Below are 25,128 nucleotides of genomic sequence, written 5' to 3'. Positions count from 1 at the left end.
GAGTGTGCTGTGATAGTGGCCAGAGGGGTTAAAAGCTGGACGCACAAGAAGAAGGGCGAAGGAAAGGAACCAGAAGCCAGAAGGAACACGTGGGCTTCAAGGAACGAGCTAGGGAGACGCGGCCGGGCCAACGACTATGCCTACCAAGCCTGGGCGGGAGCGGGCCGACCTCGCATCGGCTGCAGCGCCCTAGTCGCACTACGAACCTGCGTATTCGTGGCCCTAGTGGCGGCGGTGATCGGGCACCTGCTGTAAGCATACGCGCTCTGTTGACCTTCGCTTCGACGGCCCCGAAGGGCTACGTTCGGGCCGAGACCTACCTGGGTACCCCCAAAGGCAGTGGCTACCAGGGGATAGACACTGGGGAAACACGGCGGGACGCGCGGAGCCCACGCCTTCCAAGGAACGACCACGCCCATGGAACGTCGGCATCAAAAAGAGACGACGACGGCTACCACCGAGTTGCGGCCACACAACGGGTGCGACACGTCCGCACCGACGACCGGGGTAGGCCAGTCGAATAGGGACGCAGTCGCAGGACAGAACTAGGGAGTTGTAGTGGTAGAGAGATCGCCTAGAAGGTCGTGGAATGGGTAGATTTGAACTTATGATGTAGAACCTTATTGTAGATACTTTGGAATTGTATTTTGTGATATTTAGTTAGGAGGTTGAATGGTAACCGGTTTTGTACAGTTTATTAATTGATTGCTTTTGGTTTTTGCAAGTGAGCATTAATTGTGTTTTGTTAAAGCCGTAAACGGCTTTTCTGCGTCACTCTCTCCAAGCAGGTCAAGACACCTCACCATTCGTCACGTGACGAAGAGTCACATTACTCTTGCGGCCGCATTTGAAACTTAAGGAGGCCATAGATGCCCTATGTAACCATGTTTACACGCAAAAGTAAAAATTCCTATCTCACTGAGCTCTCTTTAGGCAATGTAGGACGTCTTGATGAAAAGTATAACAAATATTACACAACTTCCAACATTCGCGCAACACCGTCAAGAGACGAAAAATACACCTTATAAATAATCAGTGTGTAACTTCATGTTATCGTCCAAGTGGTACAATGAAACGCAACAGGAAGAACTTTTAAAATTCTGCACTCCTGTTCTTGGTGACGGCTTTAGTCTCCAGCCACTATTTGTACAAAAAGGTCACTGAAAAGTCAAAACTGCCGCAGAAAACGAGGAGCGAGCGTCGCCCCAACTTCGTATGTATAGAATTATTAAATAATTGGATGTTTTCCCTAAAAGTGATATTTTTGGTGGACATGTTGACGTTGAAATAAACCAATATTGTGTTTTCTCTTTAAAATCACTTTGGTGTATTTGTAGTACCTTATGTTCTTAAAAGGCCCCCTTTTTGATCGAAATTGACCCTTTAATTTGAGATCGAAACATGTTATTTTATCCTTTTCGAACTATTGCGATCATGCGTTGATGCCTTCTGAAGCGACTTTCTTCGCACTTATTCTGCGCCCTCATGAAACAGTTTACAATGGCGGTGCCAAAGTGGTTTTTATCGGAAAGATCAAGCAGACAAATTGACAATTTTTGAGGTCTCCGCTCTCTTCTGCGTCTAATGACGGTGCTTGTCGGGACAGCACTGGCTCCATCGGGTAGTGCAATAAAAAGGGTGCGACAGATTTAAAAGTGAAGAGGAGTAAAATCGTTGCCTGCGTACGCTGTCCCACCGAAACAAATGGGCAAAAACGTTGCTGGTGTTGCTACCACGTTGTTCTATGACCGAGTTTAGACAAAGTATGCGCAGGGTACACCAAAGAACAACTACTTTTTGGGATGTATTAAAAAACCGTTCAGCCCTCGGTTCTCAGAGTCACATCATCGGCCAATAGCGAAGTAATTCGCTTCGTTCAAAGCACCTTTCACATCTTTTACCAACTTCGTTTGTCGGTAAGTTTATAGCGATTACTTAGCGTTGATAAGTGGGTATTGCTGCATGCCTTAGGCAATGCGGCGAAATGGTGGTTATGAGGATGCGCTAAGCCACCTACGTTCATCGTTCTGTATTATGTGGTTCGCTTTGACTGCTTTTGTTGACGCACGTAGCGCTAGCCCTCTGGGAAAGCATTGAGCTACTTATCCCCACAACGGGGGTGCAAACGCAGCCGTGGCCACTAGTTCTGTGAAGGAGGCGAAAAGCATAAACAACAGTGTTCGGACAATTCGGTACACAGTGAAGATCACCAGGGAATGCAATTAATCTACAGGTATTCACTACGTCACGCCTGATAGCACTGCTGCAGCTCTGTTGGGTGCTGAGCGCAAAAAGTTTAATAAAAGTAAACAGCAACTGCACGCACAGTTATAGTGTCCAGACAGTGGCAGCGAGATACCGCGTAAGAAAATTGCGTGAACTCACTTTCGAAGAGCGTATTACCGTTTGTGGTTTTTGACAGAACAGTGGTCAATGTGGATTTAAATGTGCTTTGAACTCGCCAACACTGAAATGGTAGCAGTGCCTTTATTCAGTAATGCGAGTTAATTTTTTGTGCGCAGGTGCAGTCGACCAGATGAACCAACAAACTTCTTACGCCGACCTTTCTTTGGTGTACGGCCCTAACGATGACGCTTCTACATCACTGCGGAAATTTAAGGATGGTAATTCCTAGATATATTTTGCATGATTTATTAGTGGTAATTCGAATGAATCTGTGGTTGCTGTTCAGTTGCTGTTAACCCATGGCGTTTGATGCCATATGGCCTTCGGTTTCTGGAGGACATCCAATTTATTTCTACGCTTCGTTGAATCGTTGTTAACACATTATTTTTGATACTCGTGGCATTTTGTTTTGGAGAATGTTCTGGCACATTGCCTCGACGTAAATTTTGTGAGGCGTAGTTTGGGTGTGAGTGAATAAATAAAACCATGCTTGGGAGGTGGAGGCGCAGACGGTTGGGCGCTAAAACTAAAAAAATATTAGAAGTGCACTCGCAAACTGCGCTATCCGAGAGAAGCAAGGTCACCTAATTTACCATTTGTAACATTAGAACATTTTGCGATACGAATTCAAATATCGTGAAGTTTGGCTTTCCCTTTTTATGGCCCCCAATCACATTAGCATAGCGCACTTTCGTTTCTTTTAAAAAGACCACAAGGATGCATAACATTATTTTCTTCAATGCATTGCCAGGGCAGACTAAAACGTATGGGATGCTAAATTCCCAAGGGGTAACTTTGTCTTGATGATTAGGAAATGAATAGGTGCGGCGGTGACATATCGACGCATTTTGTAACCACAAGGACAGTAGCCTCCGAATGGAGTAAGCGGGTGTTCAAATTCGGACTGCCATGTCCAATTTATTACTTTCACCTGGTGTCTCTGCTATTTTATTGCCTTGATTTGAACGTTGTTGGTCTTAGAAAGCAAATATGACTTCGAAATCCTGTTTATGGCCGTCGGCCACAAAAAAAAAAATCTTTAAACCTAGTACAGCCCACTTTTCACAAGTAATAAAGGTAATTGGGCATAGAATAGCAAAAAATTTGTTTTTTTTATTTTGTTTCTTCGCTTAGCCATATCTGCCGGCGCTCTTAGTTATCTTGCCTAAAACTTATCTCTTAGTTATCTTGGCTCTTAGTTAGTTGTTAGTGCACTGCTCTCCTATTCACAAAAATCCTCATTTAACCAGATAGCCTCATTTAACCACAACCACCTCAATTAAGGATGTGGCACTTGCTTACATTAGCAATTTTGATGTTTTGCTGTCAAATTACCATCAACATTGTGCTTTAAATTTAAAGTGCACTCAGGTGGCAACCTAATATACTGCATGGTCCTCATCGTTTAGCCACAGTACGCATGCCTACTTTCCAAAATGTACCGAAGAAATGTTACGTTACGCTAGCCTGATATTCATTTCATTGCTTCTATCCTTGCAAGACACGGGAAAGGTTAAAATAAATCCGTGCACCAGTTATCAGGCATTTCAATGCAGCTTTGTTTGACTAAGTCTACATGGCACGACTTACATATATACTCGCGACAAGTGGGCAGATAAATTTAAAAGGTGCTTTAAAACAGAAGTGGTTCACAAAATAACTTTCATGGTCGACAGTACCCGGTGGCCTATAGACTTCAACAGAAGCTGTTTGCACCAACTTATCCGCATCTAAATAAAAATAAGGGGCAAGACATTAAAAAAGCTTAACGCAAAATTGCCTCCAAAAATCACTAAGCGTTTCAAAAAAGAGTTTCCTGAACACAGGCCTGTTGCTGAGTCGAGAGATTGGGGGCCTCGAGTACCTGCCGAACAGCCTGCTGCCTTATGCAGACGACTGCAGCCTTCCCGAAGAGGACGCACTTTGTGCGCGGGCAGGTAACACCTTTCTTTCCTTTTCCTTAAAGAATACTTACGGGTGGAAGTTGTTTATAATGGGGTGGGACGTTGCACCAAGTGAAGTTATCTGCCTCCGCAAATGCTCGTGCAGTCACTTATTAAACGCATTCTGATGATCAGCAGCGTACTTGCGACGCTAGCCGGTCACAGGCGAGGCGATGGTCCTCTGATGCTGGTTGTCGAGAGACCGCAAAACAGTCTTCTTTTATTTGCACGGTGGTGGTTCCACTACTACTGTTGTATGGGTATTTACCCTTTTGACACGTTGTTTTAAATCCAGACACTGGAATTACCGCCTACCAGGGAAAGGGAAGCGACGCTCTAGGAATAAACACCATCTCGCTGTGACTTTTCGGACGCTTTTAGGAGAATACAGAAATCATTATTGTAAAGAAGCCTTACAAAAGGCTTTGGGTAGAAATCAAGGGGATTCTGTTCAACAGCTTTTTAAGATACTCGGACGCCCAAAGAGCTGGATGCGAGGAAAGTCGCATCACCACTACTGTCCAAGATATAATCCGAATACAACAATTTTTGGCATTCATTTGCTGTCTCTATGATTGAATTGTGCATGAGCTTTGGCAGCCCTCGTCCAAATGTTTGTGGCTAATAATCGGCATACTTAGCGTCAAAGGCATCGCAGTGTGTAAAAATCGGCCTTTTCAACAAGAGAAGAGCCGCCCTTAAGTACTCTGAGTGACGACAGTGAAGACTTGTGCAAAAATAATGCGAAGAAAATGTTCAAGTACATATGCAGAGTGCTTATTTAGGGTATAGATGTAACCGTTAAAATGCTGTGAGGATACGATTATACAAAGTACTATTCTACTTTGGAAGAAGACGGGAATGACTGTTACTTCGTTTCTTGGCCTATAAAGTATCGTCTGTGTTCTTATTTAAGCCATCTCCCAGAACGCGCAAGTTATAAAAACGAAAATGAACTCTCCCAAACACGAGCAACTGTAGCATAATAATCTTCTGACTACCTGCCTAGCGGGAAATTTTAGAAACACATGCATGATACAGCAGTACTATTAGATTAGGTGTATTTTAGAAGAAATGGAGGCTTGGATTTAAAACCCCAGTTGATGTCTAACGTAAAGACAGAACTCCAGTATTCTGAAGTGTAAGTGTGTAAATGTGTAAAAGCGTGGGAGTCCTACGTGTGTAATTATGCCTTTGAGACAATATTTCCAGGATGCCCATTACAAGAGCCCTTGCTCGAAATGGCTAGGAAAGCCCTTGAACTTGCGCGGATGAACTAATCAAAACTCGCAGACGGTGCTTGAAGGAGCGATATTTATTTGACAAAGCTGGCCTGCGACATAAGGGGTTAAAAGTGCCCACAATTTATACTGAATAATAAAGCCTGTGCTTTAGTGTCACGAAGCATTTCAATATGTGTTGGCACTATGGTGGTACTGAAATTCTTAGACCATTTTGACTGCGGTTGGAAATGGGAAATTTCGCATTAAAGAAATATTCGTTCACATACGTTTTGTAATAAATATACTTCCACATGCAGCGTCTTGCGTTTGTAGAAGTAATGGCAAGTTTGTGATACGCTAGATAAAAGTGATATTCAATATTGCTTTTCATTTGAAACAAATAAAATGGAGGAAGCGATTGTGAAGTAAGCATCAAAAGTAACATTCATGAGTTTATACACTTAATGATATGTATTGGTTGAACAAACACGAGATAAGCTGAGAACGGTCCACCAAGGGGAACACACGTCATTTCTCTAAGTAGGGCAAGGAACAGAAAAAAACATGGCGGACGCCATTACATATACTAACACGAAAGTCATTTATTCCAGGATTCACGAAAATTTCCCTTACGTCATATCACTCACGGAAATGACGGCAGTACAACGAAGCAAGCGACCTGTAAAGGGGGCTCACCTGCGCAGGAGGGTCTTTTTGCGAGGAAGCAACCTTTAGTACTAAAGAGTACGTTATAGTTAGGGTTGTTCGATTTTGTGTTTTATATTTTAACACGAAAGTGTTTTGTGCGGGGATGCATTTAAATTTCACTGACGTCACATCCGTCCCGGAAATGACGCTAATACACCTTTGCTGAAGCAACCCGCCAGTAGGACGTCGCTTGGCAAGCACACCTATAAGACAGCCGCCTACCCGTATATCATGCGCAGCTTTAGATTTCGCTGCAAATTTCCATTTCGCGCTTTACTAACCCCTACGACAGAGGAATGAACCACAGTTTTTTATTCATTTCTTTGACAAGGTGACAGCCGCGTCAATCAGCAGAAAGGCATGCTTGCCCTGACAATGCTATGGGTAAGAGAACACAACCGCATCGCGAAAAAGCTGGCTTACATCAACCCTCACTGGAACGACGAGATGCTCTTCCAAGTCACCAAGTAAGAACTGTGGCTTCTGAACATTACGCCGCAGTTTATTTTGGTCTGAAAAAATGGCGGAAAATTTGTGTCGTCGAACACAACTTGACCTCCCTTTCGTAGGCTAATAAGCAAGAAAAACTCTCAATGGAATATAACATACTTGGAATTTTGTTGGCGGAGGATTCGCGAAGTAAATACATCATAACCCTGGACACATGTTGTCATTCCGGTTTGAATTGGTAGGAGTTTTTTGTTGTTTCTGAAACGCTCCTTTCTGCCGCAGTTTCTTGACGCGCGTCACTGTAAGGTGCACTACTGGCGGTATTTGAGGAGGCAGCAATGCTCCTTACTTCCCGCGAAAGAAAATATTTTTCTGTGCCTTCTGTGTTGACCATCTAACAAGTGAACATTCGACGTGCTACTTCTATGCTCCGGTAACATAAATTGTACTTTGAAAAATTACCTATGCTGTGACGCAGAGCCTCTCTCTGAAGAACGTAAATGTAAAAGAAAGGTTTTTGCTGGCAGTAGGTGCGCTTTTTAGGGTAGTGTTTCGGATAGAGAATGGGCTGCGCCACACAAATAACGTATTTGACTTCCATCAGGTAAATACATTTATGGTAAATACAGTTAAAGCAGGTGTCTCTTTCAGTGTTGTGTTTTGCATATTTAAGATTTTGAGGCAGCTTTACTATTTGGCTTTTGCATGCGGAGAACAGTACTGATGCTACAGCAATGGTAGGTCTCTGTCTTTTTACTGGGCCCTTCCTTTAGAAAAAGCCACAGTCAGAGATCTTTGTGGTTATAGCGCTCACTTAATATGGAGAAAAGAAGAAAGAGACGAAATGATGCCAACTAGCGCCTACTGGTTTAGAAATAAACATGCACATATCCCATGTTTAAAACTCATGAGATAGGTTCCTTGATAAAATCGTGAAAGGACTTTTTGGAGGCTGTGCGCATTGTCAGAGGCACAGTCGACAAACAAAAGGAGACCTGCATTAAAGGCGAGAAAAACAAGACCTCAAAAGCCACTCCACTACTTATGCAGTGTGGCGCAGAATGGGTTTTGTCTTAGTGTGTTTTTGAGTGCAGAGAAATTTAAGGGTGAGGCTTGTTGTATCTCGTTTCCGGGTAAGCGTTTCTGGCCAACGCAGTCTCGCACCCTCACACACCTAAGCAGAGGCTTTGAAAAGGTCACCGCTGCGCCTAGTCGGAATCGAAGTCGGGGTTACGAAGCATATGTTAATCGAATTCCGCTACACAGACGAATGTTATTCGCAAGCAAAATTTTGGGGGTTGATCTTTGCACTGCGCTGTTGCTACGGAGGGTGGCGTTGCTAGGCCGCAAAATATTTCACGATAATAAACAGTAAAATACCCTGATTTAGTGCATTAATTGCCTTAAATATCCCAAAGTCAATCAAGCGTTTTTTGTGGGCATTTTCAGGGGCTGCTGCACCCTTTTTTCACTACTTCCGGTAGCAACGCCTGGCTGGTACTGAAACTAGTCAAGGGAGGGCGCACAGCCTTTTTGGCGGATGACGGATCTGCATTTGACACTGTTTACGCTAAATGGAACTAATTTATTATTTTTTTTTCTATTTAAAAAATCATCCCCTCAGTTTGCCACATGTTCGTTTACCTGGGTATATTCACTTTGAAAGGCCATAAACCCTAGAAACACTTTTATTAATGGGTGAGGGAACCCTTGAACATGATGTTTGGCCATCATATTGTCACGAAGACAAGGACGAAGCAGTTGTCTTGAATGAGAAATACGTTTATTGGAGCGAACTTGTGCTCCTCTAACAACTCAAAAGAATACAGAGGCGGCGAAGCAGCGGTCAACAAAGTGACTTGCACAGGCGAGTGTCGTCGAATCGAATGCCCCGGCGTCCGCACTGCAGGCTTTTTATCTTTCGGCGCGCGTGGTTCTCGAAACGTCGATTCGCATCGAGAACATAGTAGATCCAAGAAGATTATTCTGGGCTGTTCACGTTAGATCGGAATGCTCTCCCTGTCACAACAGATAACACATGCGGCACAGAAAGAAAGAATGGAACACGCGCTTCCCTTGGCGCCGAGATAACGCAGACCGGCGCAGCCGGGCGGTAAAAGCAAAACACAAATAAACAAACCCAATGTATGGTTCGCGGCATTACCCCCCCTCTAAGAGTGCATCGACCCGATGCTAATATAAGCGACAGTCTGAACAAATGAAAATAAAAGTTCGTCATCGTCCGTAGAAAGGTTTTAGGCGAACCACGTGGACGACTTCAGGCCGCCTGCGTTGTCGTGATGTGCCGGAGTCACCATCAGGGATCACTTCGTAGGTAAGTTGGCCAACACGTCGTAGAATCTGGTAGGGTCCGAAATAGCGTCGCAGGAGCTTCTCACTGAGTCCGCGTCGTCGGATGGGAGTCCAAACCCACACACGATCTCCTGGTTGGTACTCGGCGTCTTGGCGTCGGAGGTTGTAGCGGCCGGCATCCACCAGCTGCTGCTCCGTTATACAAACTCGAGCGAGCTGGCGGGCCTCCTCCGGACGTTGAAGATATCCGTGGACGTCGGCGTTGAGGTCGTCGTCTTCTACGTGCGGAAGCATGGCGTCGAGCATCGTAGTCGGCCTTCTACCGTAGACAAGCTCGAACGGCGTCAGCTGCGTCGTCTCCTGCATAGCCGTGTTGTACGCAAACGTGACATACGGGAGCACTTCGTCCCAAGTCTTATGTTCAACGTCAACGTACATTGACAGCATATCTGCGATTGTCTTGTTCAGACGTTCTGTTAGTCCGTTCGTTTGGGGGTGGTACGCCGTCGTTCTTCGGTGATCCGTGTTGCTGTAGCGTATTACTCCTTGCATCAGCTCCGCAGTGAATGCCGTTCCGCGGTCTGTGATTAGGACTTCCGGGGCTCCATGTCGCAGCACAACTTGGCTTATAAAGAACTTTGCCACTTCTTGTGCAGTCTCCCTCGGAAGAGCGGCGGTCTCTGCGTAGCGCGTCATGTAGTCTGTCGCTACGACAATCCCCTTGTTCTGTGATCGTGACGTAGGGAACGGGCCTAAAAGGTCCATTCCAATCTGTTGAAATGGTCTCGATGGGACGGCGATTGGTTGCAGAAGTCCGGCGGGTCTTGTCGGCGGCGTTTTTCGTCGCTGGCAGTCACGGCAGCTCCGGACGTAGTGGGTGACGTCAGAGGTAAGGCCGGGCCAGTAGTACCTCGCCTTGATTTTTCCAATAGTGCGGGCTGTGCCGAGATGTCCGGAAGACGGGTCGTCGTGGCACGCTTCCAAAATTTCGTCACGAAGGTCCGCGGGGATGACGAGAAGGTAATTCGCTCTTGTTCCGTGGCTGAAATTCTTCTTCACGAGGACGGAGTTTCTCAGGCTGAATGCTGGTAAGCTGCGTTTGAAGGTCCTAGGAACGGCAACGTTGCATCCCTCGAGGTACTCGCTTATGACGCGTAAGTCGGGGTCGGCACGCTGCTGGGCGGCTAGGTCGCTCTCCGCCACGATCCCGAAGAACGCGCTGCCTTCATCAGAGTCTTGTGGTGGTGGGTCGACGGGGGCGCGGGACAGGCAGTCGGCGTCGGAGTGTTTCCTGCCGGATTTATAAACGACTGTAACGTCGAACTCCTGCAGGCGCAAGCTCCACCGCCCAAGACGGCCAGAGGGGTCCTTCAAATTGGCGAGCCAACACAGCGCATGGTGGTCTGTTACAACCTTGAATGGCCTTCCATACACGTATGGGCGAAATTTTGAAATCGCCCATATCATAGCCAGGCACTCTTTCTCAGAGGCAGAATAGTTTTTCTCCTCCTTCGACAGACCACGGCGGGCATAGGCGATTACCCTTTCGCAGCCGCTTTGCTTTTGGACAAGGACGGCACCCAAGCCTATATCACTGGCGTCCGTGTGCATTTCCGTTTCGGCATTTTCGTCGAAATGAGCGAGCACGGGCGGGCTTTGCAGGCGTTTTTGCAGCTCGCAGAATGCTTTTTCTTGGTCGTTTTCCCAGCTGAAAGGGGTGCTGTCTTTCGTCAAGCGCGTGAGTGGCTCTGCAAGGCGTGCGAAGTTTGCGACGAAGCGGCGGTAGTATGCGCACAGCCCGAGAAATCTTCGCACGCCCTTCTTGTCTTTCGGCCTAAGGAAGTTCGCGATAGCTGAAGTTTTTGCCGGGTCAGGTAGGACTCCCGCGGCGTTGACGACGTGGCCCAAGAACTTGAGTTCCTCGTATGCGAAACGGCACTTTTCAGGCTTCAGCGTCAACCCCGAAATACGAATGGCCTCGAGTACAGACTCCAACCTTGCAAGGTGTTCGTCGAAAGTCCGGGCGAATACCACTACATCGTCGAGGTATACGAGGCAGGTGTGCCACTTAAGGCCAGCTAGCACAGTCTCCATGACTCTTTGAAACGTCGCTGGCGCTGTGCACAGCCCAAACGGCATCACCTTGAACTCGTATAGGCCGTCTGGGGTTATAAATGCAGTCTTCTCTCGGTCTCTCTCGTCCACTTCAATTTGCCAGTAGCCGGTCTTCAGGTCCATCGATGAGAAGTACTTCGCGTGGCAGAGGTGGTCGAGGGCGTCGTCGATACGGGGGAGGGGGTACACGTCCTTTTTCGTGATTTTGTTCAGTCGCCGGTAGTCAACACAAAACCTTAATGTGCCGTCTTTTTTCTTTACGAGTACGACGGGCGCAGCCCAGGGGCTTTTCGATGGCTGTTTAATGTCGTCGCTGAGCATGTCGTCGACTTGAGTCCGGATGGCTTCCCGTTCGTGTGAAGAGACGCGCTACGGTGACTGTCGTGTAGGTCGGGCTCCATCTTCGGTTATTATTCGGTGCTTCGCTACAGGGGTCTGACGTAGTTTTGCGCTCGACGAAAAACATTCGCTATAGCGACGCAGCAAACCCAATAATTTGTTCCGTTGTTCTTGCGGTAGCGCCGGATTCACGTCGAAGGGCTGCGGGAGCTTGAAGGTTTCTACGGGGGTGCGTTCAAAGTCGGCGACCGCGATCACGTCACTTGCTTCTTGCGTTTCTTCGAGGAATGCAATTGCCGCGCCCTTGTTTAAATGCTGGTACTCCTCGGTGAAATTAGTAACGAAAATGTGGGATTGGTGTTCCTTGAAGCGCGCAATGCCTCTTGCGACAGACAAACCGCGGTCGAGAAGCAACCTTTGGTCACTCTCCACGATAGCGTCAACGTCAGGAGCAGCACCTTCACAGTAGACGGTGATCATCAAACTTGCGCGGGGTGGCAGGGTGACATGATCATCGGCTATCCTTACAGCTGCACGGTGTTCGGGGTTCGGTTCCGGCGTCATGGAGTGATCGGAGGAAAAAGTTATCGACTTGGTCTGCAGATCAATTATTGCGCCGTTGTCCGTCAAAAAGTCCATTCCGAGAATTACGTTGCGGGAGCAGTTAGGCAAGATGACGAACGCGGCAGGGTACGTCGTGCCGTCTATGGTGACGCGCGATGTGCACGTTCCACTTGGCGTCACGAGGTGGCCTCCTGCTGTGCGTATATGCGGACCGTCCCATCTGGTCATAACTTTCTTCAGTTTAGACGCAAATGGTCCGCTCATTACCAATAGTCAGCTCCCGTGTGTACGAGGGCGACTACGTCAAAGCCGTCGATGGACACCTTGACGTCAGATGCAGTCTTCCTCGAGTTCCGGGTTCGTCGGGGCGTCGTATCTCTGCTTGTACGTGTTGACGGTCGGGCACTGTGCATCGTCGTTGTCGTCGTCTTCTCAACGGACGTCTCGGTCAGGTCGGGTACGCGTCGCGCCGTGTAGCTGTCGTCGTGTTCAGGAGTCTCGTCAGGGCTGGGTCGGGTCGTCGGGATGAGGGCATGTCGTGAATCACTGTTTTCGGCGCGTCCTTGCGTCGTTGGAGGGTTTCCAGTATTTCGCCGTAGAGCAACTTCACCTCCAGAAGTTGCTGCTTTTTAGTTTCCCCCGCGTGGGCTGGGGGACCTTCCACGTGCGAAATCAGCATTGCTACGGCGGTTAGGCGACTGGTATGGGTAGGGCGATGGCGATCGGTGTGAGCGGGCTGGTCCTCGGTTGGTGTTGGACAGGTATTCGTCGATCTCAGTAGGGCGCTGGCCGGGTCGGGGGCGTGGGGCGTCGACGGAGAAACCACGCAGTCCGAGTCTCCTGTACGGGCAGCGACGATAGATGTGATCGGCCTCCCCGCAATGGTAGCACAGCGGACGATGATCTGGCGTTCGCCAAACGTCAGTCTTCCTCGGCGTCTGGGTTTGGGCTGTGTACGGCGGTACGGTCGACGGCGGCGAGAGTGGTGACGGCGGCGAGAGTGGACGGCGGTACGGTGGAGCTTCTTGTAGACGGGTTGGAGCAGGGCGGGGTCGACGAACAGCCGCAGAATAGGTCATCGCCTGTGGCTCGCGGGGTGCCTCGGATGGCATAGAAGTGCCCAAAGCGTGTTGAACCTCTTCGTGGATGACGTCAGTCAGAGAAGCCACTTGAGGTTGCGGCGTCGTCGGAAAAAGCTTCCGAAGCTCCTCCCTGACCACTGCTCGGATGGTCTCACGCAGTGTGTCGGAGCTTGAAGCCCCGGCACCGATCGTCTCGGAAACCATCACGTTGACCGGGCGATCGTACTGCCTCGTTCGAACTTCCAGCGTCTTCTCCATCGCGGCCGCCTCAGACGCGAATTCGGCCACCGTCTTGGGAGGATTGCGGACAAGGCAAGCAAAAAGTTCCTGCTTTACCCCTCGCATGAGAAACCTTAGTTTCTTTTCTTCTGTCATCTCCAGATCCGCACGTCGAAACAACCTCTTCATTTCCTCAACAAAGATAACTACCCCTTCGTTGGGGTGCTGCGTTCGAGTTTCGAGTAAAAGCGCTGCGCGTTCTTTTCTGACCACGGTAGTGAAGGTCTTAGTGAACTTCTTTTGAACTGAGCCCAGTTTGCCAAGGAGCTCTCGTGGTTCTCGAACCAAGTGCGAGCCGAATCTTCCAAGTAAAAGAAAACGTGCCGGAACGTTTCTGCGTCGTCCCACCTGTTGAATTTCCGGACGCGCTCCAGTTTTTCCAACCATTCTTCCGGGTCTTCTGCGGGGGCTCCTCGGAATGATGGCGGTTCCCGTGGCTGCTGCAGAACGACAGGAGGATTGGCTTGGTTGAGCATGGTGCTGGTTGCGACGTCTTTCTTTTTCGTCTTCTCCGGTAGTAGACCGAACTCGGGTGGTCAATCTTGCACGCGGAGGCTGGCTCTTGTTGGACTGGCTTGGCGGCTTCCAGAGGTTGTAGTGGGCATGAAGGGTGCGTACCCCGCACCTCCACCAGATGTCACGAAGACAAGGACGAAGCAGTTGTCGTGAATGAGAAATACGTTTATTGGAGCGAACTTGTGCTCCTCTAACAACTCAAAAGAATACAGAGGCGGCGAAGCAGCGGTCAACAAAGTGACTTGCACAGGCGAGTGTCGTCGAATCGAATGCCCCGGCGTCCGCACTGCAGGCTTTTTATCTTTCGGCGCGCGTGGTTCTCGAAACGTCGATTCGCATCGAGAACATAGTAGATCCAAGAAGATTATTCTGGGCTGTTCACGTTAGATCGGAATGCTCTCCCTATCACAACAGATAACACATGCGGCACAGAAAGAAAGAATGGAACACGCGCTTCCCTTGGCGCCGAGATAACTCAGACCGGAGCAGCCGGGCGGTAAAAGCAAAACACAAATAAACAAACCCAATGTATGGTTCGCGGCAATATATTACCGTGTTTTTCAATAAATGAGTAAATGCAACTCAGCCTCATTTCTTGTGATTCCCTCTTATACAGTGTAGTCCACTTATAACAATATCGAAGTGCCAAGGAAATCCCATCGTTATAGCCGATGGTTGTTATACGCGGGTTGCTAAGTAAAAAGACGGAGCAGAGACCGAAACATTTAATTTGCAGGCAAGCAAGGTTGCACTGCTACCTATTTGTAGAAAAGAAGCCACGCTCGGTCAGCTTTGGTTGCTGCATTTTAAGATGGCGCACACCTTTTTCAAGAGAATCTATAGGTGCTTCACCTAGCTTAGCGAAGAGTACTTGGTGGAAACGAATTCCCTGAGAGACTATCATGCGTTGGGCCTCCTGCGAAGGTGCTACCCGAGAAGGCTGTGCAACTGCGTTGCCGGAGTTGTCCCTGCCACCGCTGTCCGCAGCAAGTATCTGCGCAACGATGGCCTCTTCAGTGAGGCACTCAGACGTTTTCAAAACATCGGCCCTGACGTCTTATGCACGGAAAAACGGATGTAGTGGAAGAGGCACCCAGTCAAATTCAAAGCAGCAGGACGGGGCCAAAGCGACGGCATCAGAAGGGTTTTTCGAAGGAAAACTGTTCCCCTCCGCCTCCCGCTTCCTCACAAGCGGCGCAGTTGACTCGTTTTCTGAGGGATGGACGGGATGCAAGGCGCATCATGGCGCATGCTGTCGGCGTGGTTGGCGTGCAGAGCCGACGGCAGCTGGCATTTTCGGTGCTTGTTGTAACCGGATTTAATCGTTATTTCCGATATCGCGGCGCTGGAGCATTGCAATAAGCGGTTTATTTTCGCATGAAAAACTCACAAAAGCGGATGGTGCCATAGCTGTTCGTCGTTACATCTGATATATTGTTATAAACAGTATCGTTATAAGTAAACTCGACTGTACCCTCTTTTGTGAGTGTTGTTCACAAACTATGTTAATCTCTCATTATGCAGCTATGGTAAATACCTACGCGAAGCCTTGTTTTATTTGAAGCAATGATGATAATGGCACTTAGTATTGTGTTTTCAGCCAATAAAATGAAAGATATTTTTATTCAAGAAGGTTAATATAGAGAACTCATAAAACGCGGAGTGTGTTTTTAAACAAACTTGGAAAGAGAACACAGGAGTTCTGCAATAACGAGACGAGCAGTTGTACTGGGTTCTTGGAAGTCTGCCTTGGCGGCGCTCCCGTCACGGAGTTTAGTTATTTAACGGTTTTTCCCTCTCGGTGTATCGGGGCGCAGGCGCATTCAGGAGGGTCGCTACCAGCACATCGTCTACGCCGAGTGGCTTCCTTGGCAGCTGGGTCCGAAGGCCATGCACGACTATGACCTCTGGGTGATGGAGACTGGCCGCACTACCTACGACGAGACTCTCGATGGCACGCTGCACAACGAGTTCGCGGCCGCCCACTTTCGATACGCGCACGCGAACGTAGACCACCATTTTTGGAGGTCAGGGTTCTGTCTGTGCTGCCTGCTAGCTGTGCTAACCTGAGCTGCAATGGAAATTTTCGTCGTCTATTGAACGAACGAAATTTTCGCTTTCAAATCGTGATACCAAAAGGACTGAGTTTTGCCCTTCGTGTTCAAAACGTTTTTCGCTTTATATGCATTCCAAGATTGCCTTGTTGCAAGTGCAAACCTAGGAGACATCATCATGCAGAGTAAACGGTCGTTTGCAGGTGGCGGTGCTGGTGGCACCGGTAAAACAATTATTTCTTGTGACAGGAGGTGCACGATCGCAAGGGGGATAGCCCTCATTCCAGGGCTTCTGCTACGGCTGCTGTTATGGGTGCCCGGTCCAGCAACTGCCGCTGGTCTTCAGCGTCCAAGCTGCACAGCGCTGCCTCCCGCTTCTCGAGGGGTGGGAGGGGAGAAAAGAAACCCGCAGAAGCGGGTTCCCGCGTTACCTGCAGAAAGCTGCATCTTATGCATTGCCTCCGATGCTCTACACGCGTGACGCAACAAAAATAAAAATTTTATTGAACCCATAGAGCTTCACACGACCGCCATTGCCAGAATACATCAGCGGTCATTTCGAGCTCAATGGGCACAAGGTCATTGTCTAGTTTCGTGCGTCATGTGCATGGAGCATCCTGGGCAGTGCCTGTGCTATGCAGCTTTCTACAGATAACGTGGGTTACAATGCGCTTCCACGTCGTCCCTTTCTCTTGGAACAGAAGAGCACACTTTCGCCTTCTTGTGTGAGATAGCAGGGTATTGTTAAGAGCTCTTTTTTGGGGAATGCTCTTGATTACAACCTCGCGCTTACATTTTTTACGTGCCCATCTCTAACCGTATCAATTAGCTTTACTCATTGGTGCCCCTGCAAGAAAATTGTTGAAAAGGTCAAATACAGGTCTTTGAGAGCAATAAAAAGAATCTGGAGGCCGGAAACGGACCCTCTAAGTAATTAAATAACACAATTATGTAACTCATTTAGCTATAAAACGTCTAATGTGATTTTCTGGTTTGGTACATTATGTCTGAGCTTACTACTCCCACTTGCATTTCTGCGAATGATCAGAAAATATTCTCGCGGAAGCATGTCCGCACTATTTTGTCTTTCTTTAGCACTTTCCACAGAATTTTTACCTAACACAATTGCAATGTGTTCTTTGAAATGATTAGTTGCCACATTACAATAAACAATCGGAAGGGGGTATAAAAAACTTTCCTCAAAACTGGGCGAGCGTTCCCCCAATAAAGTGCCAGAGCCTACAACAAAAACATCGAGAGACATATGATTTAAGCTTCAATTAAAAAGAAAACGCGGAGGAAAACGTTGATGAGCGCGACGCCGCGTTCGGAGGAACGGTTCTGGTCAAAGGTGTAACAATCGGTATCTAGAGATACGTTTTCTTGCCAAGCCATATATGCTTTTTTACCTGCGCATATATAGTTCGGAAACATAGATGGTATTATACGAGCGTGATATTTTATTTACTGATGGCATGAAAAATATGTTTCTGTGCTGAAAGATGTTATGAACATTTTGTAAGGAGAGCCACAACACGCTCACTCAAACCTTGGCCATACCGAATCCTAGGCTTCCTCTGGCGAAGTGTTACACTGTAGAGAGCCCTTTCCGACTAAGCATTGTAACGCCAAGAGCTGAGCAATCACGACATGCACGGCTTTAAGGAAGCAAACCACGCCATCCGTTAGGCCTATTAGTATTCCGTTTTTTTTTGTAATATTTTTAGACATACGCAACATAGCTTCAAAGATGATCCTCAGCGAACATTTAAATTAAGTACTCTGTTTTACGCTGATACCGTAAATAGTTTGTTTAAGATAGATACGAAACAAAGCCAAGCACTCTAGAAGTCGTGCTTGACAGACCTAAAGAGGGCGTGTTGCCAACCGCTCATATAAGGCAAAGTTTGGCTGGTATTCCGAGTTTCGCCTCCCTGAGAGATGACCAAGTTTGCTGCTTTGGGCGCCTTTACTCTGCCCCACCACGTCCTCACAACTATTTGCTTTACTTGAATAGGAAAGAAATGTTGCAGTAATAAACCCAGGGTAAATACCGCGAAAGGCGTTAGTTGTAAAGGTTTGCGAGGCGAACTTGAGGCTTTCTTGCACAACTTAAAGCCGCTACAATGCTTGATGCCCAAGTTTTTAACCTGTTATCTGATTCTGGCCAACAAGGTTGAATTTATTTAGGAAGTCTTCATTGAATGCTCTAAACTGTGGTTACCCCTAATGAGTGAGGGCTTGAATACATTTTAGAATAGCTGAGCCTAGATTCACATGCACTGCACTGACTTAAAAATATGACCCCTCTTTGGCCATGCCCTTCAAAGCTTTTTCTCTCCCATCAGGGTTGACGAAGACGGCACCAACTTAACCTCCATCGAACTGATCGACGACTACTTTCAGCCATTAAACGACACCTACAGGCCTCTTGACAGCGTGCTTCGAGGATCTATTCAACAGCCTCTGAAACCTTTCAACAGGTATAAATGGGCCCGGAAGCACCATGTTTAAATATAATATATGTAAGAGCTTTTATCCACTGTTTGTTTTATATGGGACAAGCTGTGTTTCCGGGAGTCCTGCTTACTAAATTTCGCAATAAATGTCGCACCAATTTCGGAAATTCCCAGGTAAATGAGGAAAAACCGTTTGTGCATTGATACACCAGTTGCGGTATGGGTTGATGAAATGAATTCTGAAATTCTGATAAGGATCCTATATGGCAAAGAAATTCTGTACCCCTCCGTCAGGGTGGGTTTTGTAGTCCATGAGCAGTTGCGTCGCTGAAACACCTAAACTTCACACCGAACATTGTAAGTAGGATTATTTGTTTATTTTATTCTTGCCTTCCTTGGATTGAAAAACAACTTACATCTGCTAATCTAAAATGGCCAAGGAACTCTACAGTAATGCGTACCGCCAACTTCTGCAAATCTTGCTTCCTCAATATGCTCTCTGGATAGAGCGCGATTTTAATTAAAGGCTTCGTGTGCTCTTCTATGAGGCCCATCCACATTGGGAACTTTTGAATACTTGTGTGAACAATTATAGCAAACTTACTAGTTCGTGCATCTGTTTAAAAGCCTTGCGTCAGTCTCCTCACACCCCTGGTCTCCCAATGGTTTCTATGTTGCGGGGGGGGGGGGGGGGTTAGTGAGTCGAATGTGTGTAACTTTAAATAGCAGGTAAAACGGTTTGTTATCGTGTTTTGCTATATATAGTAATCCCTCGTCACCTCGAAGTCATAAAATTCACTGCGAATTTCCAGATAAGTGGAGTTTCGAGTTAAGCTCAATGCCGAAAGTTTGTGGCCACGTCATTGGTATAGCAAGTCGCGCTGGTGACGAAAACTCCACTGCACAGGGGACAATTTCGCAGTAAAGGCGAAGTAATTCACATAAAAACAAATTTTATTATTGCAGAAGAAAGTGCTGCATGATTCTTTTCTGTTCCGGGTTTGCATGTTGTCCTAGAAAAGAGTTCTGGAGCTGCTGATTGCATCGCGTCAATCATACCTTTCCACCGCGACATTCTACCGCGTTGCGAAGCAGGCGAAGCATATTTCTTGTTTCTACCACTGCGTGCACTTATCGAGGCTCCCGGTTGTCCACATGGTCAGCTGCGTCATCCACAGCCGCTTCGATTATGTAGCCGTCGGACAGCATTCTGGCAAAAGACATCAGCCGCGTACAAGGCGTACTCCGCGTAAGTTTGCCGTTCACGGCGGCTGCGTTCGGTTTGTAGTGGGTGCTAAGTGTTTGGACGGATAGCTTATCAGCTCCCCGCAGAGGACTTTTCCTCGTTTCCTCTCTGGGAAAAGTTCGAGATATTCGTGGTCTCCCGAAGAAACGTTTCTAGAGAAAGAGGTTTGGGGTGTGAAATATACTACCTAAGGGGGGTGAATGCAATGCGAGAAAAAGTTCTGGCTAAAATTATATATCGAGATATCCACGTTCGAGTTAACAAGGAATTTCTATTTGGGTGTGCGGATTACAATATGAAATATTGGCTGATTAGAGTATGATAAACTCGGAGAGTCTTCCCTGTTCCTAGAAATTTATGTTGTTGATTATTTGGTTTCCGATTACGCTGGTTGAAATCTTTTTCAGAACGGTGAGCAACCCACGGATTCTTTCTGATCAAGCTATTGGGCGCCAGCGTGCTTCTAAATCAGAAATAAATTGGCGTTTTCGAATACTGCGGGGTTTTAAAGACCTCGGGCATTGGGAGAATGTTTTACAATGTTTTCTACGAGAATATGATAATTATTTCCGGAACATAAAAGTTATTCGTTCGTTCTATGGCCATTATATTCCCTCTCTTCCCTTATGAAGTTCGACACCCCCATCATTTCTTGCTTCTGAAACTTTCCGAGCCAAGATATGCTTTGAATTACTTTCCAAGCCTAACCTTCTCAGCGTACCCGGGTGCAAAGAACCTTTGGCGGCGCCCGTTTCTACGTCCTGTTCATCAGATTGCCAGTTTTGATTGAGTATTTACATTTTACCTCTGCCATCATCAAATTTGTTTTTGCCCTTTACACTCCGTTCTATTATTATTGTTTTATAAATTGTCCCGTCACTTTAACCGTCAATCATCAGATTTCTTTATTTTTTCAACTTTGATGACACACGATGAATCGATTTTCAGCGTCCTTTGTAGCACTTTCTTTTTTAAGTTCCTCTGTCTATGGCGAAGTACGGGTCTTTTTATCCTGGATGTGTTATCACATGGTTTTCCTTTCTAGGGTATTATGCTTGGTATCCGGTGATGGTATTTTTCACGGGAACACATAGCACTACTAAAAATGCCATCTGTCACGGGCGCTCAGTTTAGCTCGCCGGTAACTTCCGGATCACTAAAAACATGTAAAAACATTTACAAAAGATCACTGGCTATTGGTCATACAGCACTGTAGGGAGTGAGTGAGTGCATAACTTTATTGAGCCCGAGACGGGGGTAAGGGAAGAAGTGAGATGGGAGTCCCCTTCATTCTTCCCCCCTCAGACGGCGGCCAGGAGTCCTTGCTCCCTGGCGGCGTCTTCGGCCATCTGGACGGCCCGGAGTTGAACGCCCGGGTCTGAACTGAGCAGCACGGTCTCCCACTGCTCTGAGGATGTGATGTCTAGTGCTTGAGGTGTGGTGTTCACCTTAAGGGGGCAGGCCCATAAAATGTGTTCAAGGTCGGCCCTTGCTGAACATAATTTACACTTATTTTCGTATAGACCGGGGTAACAATGACTGTACGTCACCGGGTTCGGAAAAGTGTAGGACTGAAGTAGACGCCATGCTACTGACTGCCACTTTCCCAAGGTGCGATGAGCTGCGGGATATCTGGCCCTCCCTAATCTGTAATGGTCGATTATCTCCCTATAGGTCACCATGCGGTCCCTACCCCCCGTGCGAAACGGTGCCTCAGGTAACGTTCCGCGGAGCTGGAGGGAACTTTTCGATGCATTCATATCACCATTTGTTGCGACAGGAGGGGACATGAGCCCCTAACAAAGTAACTAAAATGAAAAATTGCTACCGCTGTCGGATGAAATACGCTGGCGCATTTGTTGAACTCACAACTTCCTCCACCCTGTGTGCAAGTGTTTAAATGATGCTGCCGCCAAGAGACCGCCAAACAAACGAACATCGCTTTCTTTGGGAATTCACAAACATGCATGTTCCTCAGCACTAGAATCTCCTGCTAGAAAGGGCTTGCGTCTCTACCCGCAATTATTTATTGATATACCATTTTTTAGCAGGTCCTGCTGCCCGATTTAGCCAATACAATTAGAGCGTAGGGAACGGAAAACCAGTTGGATGACAACATTGACCCATAACGAAAATGGCCCAATAAAAAGAGTACATAGAAATCAAAATGCCGTTAAGAGTTTCATGTCATAATTCTATAAATTCTTTAGTCGCAACTCAAAACCATACTATCTTAAGCTGTCGCAGGCTTTGGTAGCAGTGCCCAAACATGATGTGTGGAGCTACAGTCTTTCCTTTGAAAGGTTTACGTTTTTTCTAAACCCAGTTTTGAGGTGATTTCTGTTCTCCTACGCTGGACAATATAAAGCGTATTTTCTGGGAAACTTTCGATCGTTTAATAAAACTAGTGGTTTCAATTTTGTTTATTTGTCACTATGAGTCTTCATCCACCTATGCAACGCACCACATAGCGAATTGCCTTTTAGAATGCTCTTGTTACCTTACGCAGGTTTGGAGACCACGCGGTGACGCGATACACGTTCCGGATGCCACCCACTCCGTTCGGGGGCGACCTATTCGCCGTTGACATGCAAAGGGGACGTGACCACGGTGTGCGACCCTATGTGGACTGGGTTCGAAACTGCAGGAACATCACAATATCCGACTTCGCAGAACTCAAGCAGGTCATGCCCGAAGAGGTGGCAGCGCTGTACGAGGAACTGTACGAGTAAGAATGCTTCATTGTAAGAATTTCTGCAATCATATTCACGGGCTCGTCACAGAAATCGTATGTAGAAAGGAGACAAGAAGCAAAATATTTTTACAGTTCCCTCGTTTGCGATATAAAGTGATTGCGCAAATATTTTTGGTTATAAGGCTGGGCTACATTTCAATGACGCTGAGCATAACATTGCTTAGCATTTACCGCTGAAGCTAAAGTTTTCTAGCAACCACTCGTCTCTTTCACGTCGACGATCCAATCAGCAACGTTGCGCTGTGCTTTTTAAGTGCAAGTCAAATTGTCTAATGACTTCCTTACGTGGAAGATAGAACTTTACAATGAGCAGTGATTACGCAGACTACGAATTGTTAACGTTAGCTCTCCTGACAGTTTAACCTGCTTACATACCATTCCCTCAATAACTCCTGCAAACATCCGTGTATCAAAGTGTATCACGATTGCAGCAAAATCAAACCATTTGCTTAAGAGAACGATGGTTTAGAAACAAAGCTTTCTCCTATTGAACCTGCGTAAAAACCAAAGTTCAAAATTCGCTCTTAAAAAGGTCATAGGAATTTAAACTCCCAAAGTAACAATCAAAGTGAATTTAGCTCAGTCCAAATCGAAGTCCAATCATACTTAGATAACGTATTTTATCATCGTCATCATTACTATCATGCGGTGTGTTTGAAGTTGACAATATTGCATTTTATTTTGTCGTCGTCGTTTAATGTTCGCTATCCAGCAGTGCGTTTTGCTCACACGAATCACGCCCCAGTGAAGTTTCGGAAGCTTCTCTTTAAACCGTGTCTGTATAAAATGCTTTGTGGAGTTTTTCCCTGCCGCCACAGCAACAAAATTTTGGTGCAAGCGCTCTTGTGCAGCCATGGAAAATAAACTGAGAACGGAAAAATTCGATTGTGAACACGCAAAATCAAAGAATATGGATAGTGAATAGAAAAGAGCGGCTCGCTAGCGGTATATTTGGAAAGACGCCTTTCCTATCTTTGTTGCTGTGATACCGGTATGCAACAATTTCACTGATTCATTTTAGGGTTTAACGCGCCGACGCAACGCCGGTGATGAGGCGGGTCGTAGTGAAGGGCTATGGATTAATTTTAACCACCTGGGGAAATTTAACGTGCGTTGAAATCTCGTACACACGGCTGTTTTTGTTTTTCACCTCCATAAGAAGACAAACCCCCGCGTCCGGTAATCGAACCCGCGACCTCGTGCTCAGCAGCACAACGCCTTAGCCACTCAGCCACCACGGCGCGTAGCACCAATTTCATTTGTACGGAAAGAAATTGCGCTATTTGTGCGTTCTGGTTCGTATCTTTGACTTCACAATTCATTTGTTCATGACTGTTCAGAATCTCCTAAAGGCTCTCGTTTTCAGCCTCTGCCTCTCTTACTGGGCACATTACAGGTAATTTAACGAGTCTAGAAAATGTTTCGTGAATGGGTTTTTGCCCTGTCAGAAAACTAATATTGCATGAAAACACTTCGTCAAGCATGAAAGCCTTGTGGAGACATCAGTTGTTCTACACCTTATTTTAACGCTCAGGACTGTAGGTCACTAGAAATTGTTCGGGTAATGCTGCGAAAAGTTATCCTCTTCCATTTGAGCTTTCTAATGAAAAGGGACAGGAAACCACAATAACTTTGTGTGTGCTAAAATTTGTAAATATTCTAGTGATTGTGTAGCTTGGGACCTCAAATACGTTCTGAATACCATGAGAGGATTTAGTAATTAGAATCGTATACTTAGTTGCGGATTTTGTGACACAATACTCATAACTTAATGCGTCTATTATTAAAGACGTAAGGAGACAGCTAAATGTTAAAAGGGGTCCTGATTGAAGTTGATTGCTCTAAGCAAGCGTGTTGAAGGTATAAAATGTTAGTTATAATACGAAGGTTTGTGGATGTAAATGGCATTTTTGTTTTACTTTTTAGTCTTCTCAAGCTTTATCAAACGATAGTATTTAGCACACCAAGAAACTTCACAGAAGATAAGCACACCGTTTTATAAGGGCACTATGTTTTCTTCAGCTTGAAGGACCCTCCTTCCAGTGTGAAGGGTGTGAGCTTTACCCTGCTCGACGAAGCGCCGCCGACACACAAGGAACAGAAATCACCGGTTTATTCAGTGCAACAGAAAGACATGCGGCAAAAACATCCGCATAGAATCGAATAGTCATGGGAGCATCGCGACTTAAGAAAGCCAGGTGCCTCCACTGTGCAAAAAATAAGACGGCGCTCCCCCAACACTCACAAAGGTCCTTTGTCCACGCTCACCAGATTCGCTGTTTAGTCCCGGATTGCCGAGGGCCATGGTTGCAGTTCACGGCCTCGTTCCGGCCCCATCCCGGCGATCCGCCACGGCCGGGCTCCGTCGTGCAACTCCCCCACTAACTCCCCCACTACTCTTGTCAGCGGCGCTTTTAAGCCACTGTATTGGTTGTGCGCATATTCCTCGTTTTACGCGCACTTCACGTGTTTGTTGCGGCTCACTGTTGTCGCACGCGCACGCACGGGCACATGGCGCACTGACGTCACTATCATCATTCGTGGCGCGCTCACCGCACCATCATCACCTTACGCGGACGCTCGTAGGGGCTGCGTCCCTACAAGCTTTACGTTTAGCAATTTGCTTAGACATTGTAAATATTATGATTGCAGGGCCTTTTGTAGCAGCGGTTATGT

The 25,128-nt window shown here is 46.8% G+C and overlaps 1 protein-coding gene across 2 annotated transcripts in view; it reads left to right on the top strand.

Moving 5' to 3' along the window:
• LOC144157747 (chorion peroxidase-like) overlaps nt 1–25,128 on the top strand; it is a 41,420-nt gene that overhangs the window by 12,064 nt on the left and 4,228 nt on the right. For both annotated transcript variants that reach the window (XM_077688519.1, XM_077688520.1), the window contains exons 3-8: nt 2,523–2,624; nt 4,233–4,343; nt 6,612–6,747; nt 15,756–15,965; nt 18,341–18,475; nt 22,207–22,425. In XM_077688519.1, the coding sequence (XP_077544645.1) occupies nt 2,523–2,624; nt 4,233–4,343; nt 6,612–6,747; nt 15,756–15,965; nt 18,341–18,475; nt 22,207–22,425 (913 nt within the window). The remainder of the gene's footprint in view (nt 1–2,522; nt 2,625–4,232; nt 4,344–6,611; nt 6,748–15,755; nt 15,966–18,340; nt 18,476–22,206; nt 22,426–25,128) is intronic.

The sequence above is a fragment of the Haemaphysalis longicornis genome, unplaced genomic scaffold, assembly GCF_048455015.1.
Source record: "Haemaphysalis longicornis isolate Haplotype H1 unplaced genomic scaffold, Haemaphysalis longicornis Haplotype H1 scaffold_10, whole genome shotgun sequence".
NCBI lineage: Eukaryota > Metazoa > Arthropoda > Arachnida > Ixodida > Ixodidae > Haemaphysalis > Haemaphysalis longicornis.
This window is presented reverse-complemented; position numbering and strand designations above follow the sequence as displayed.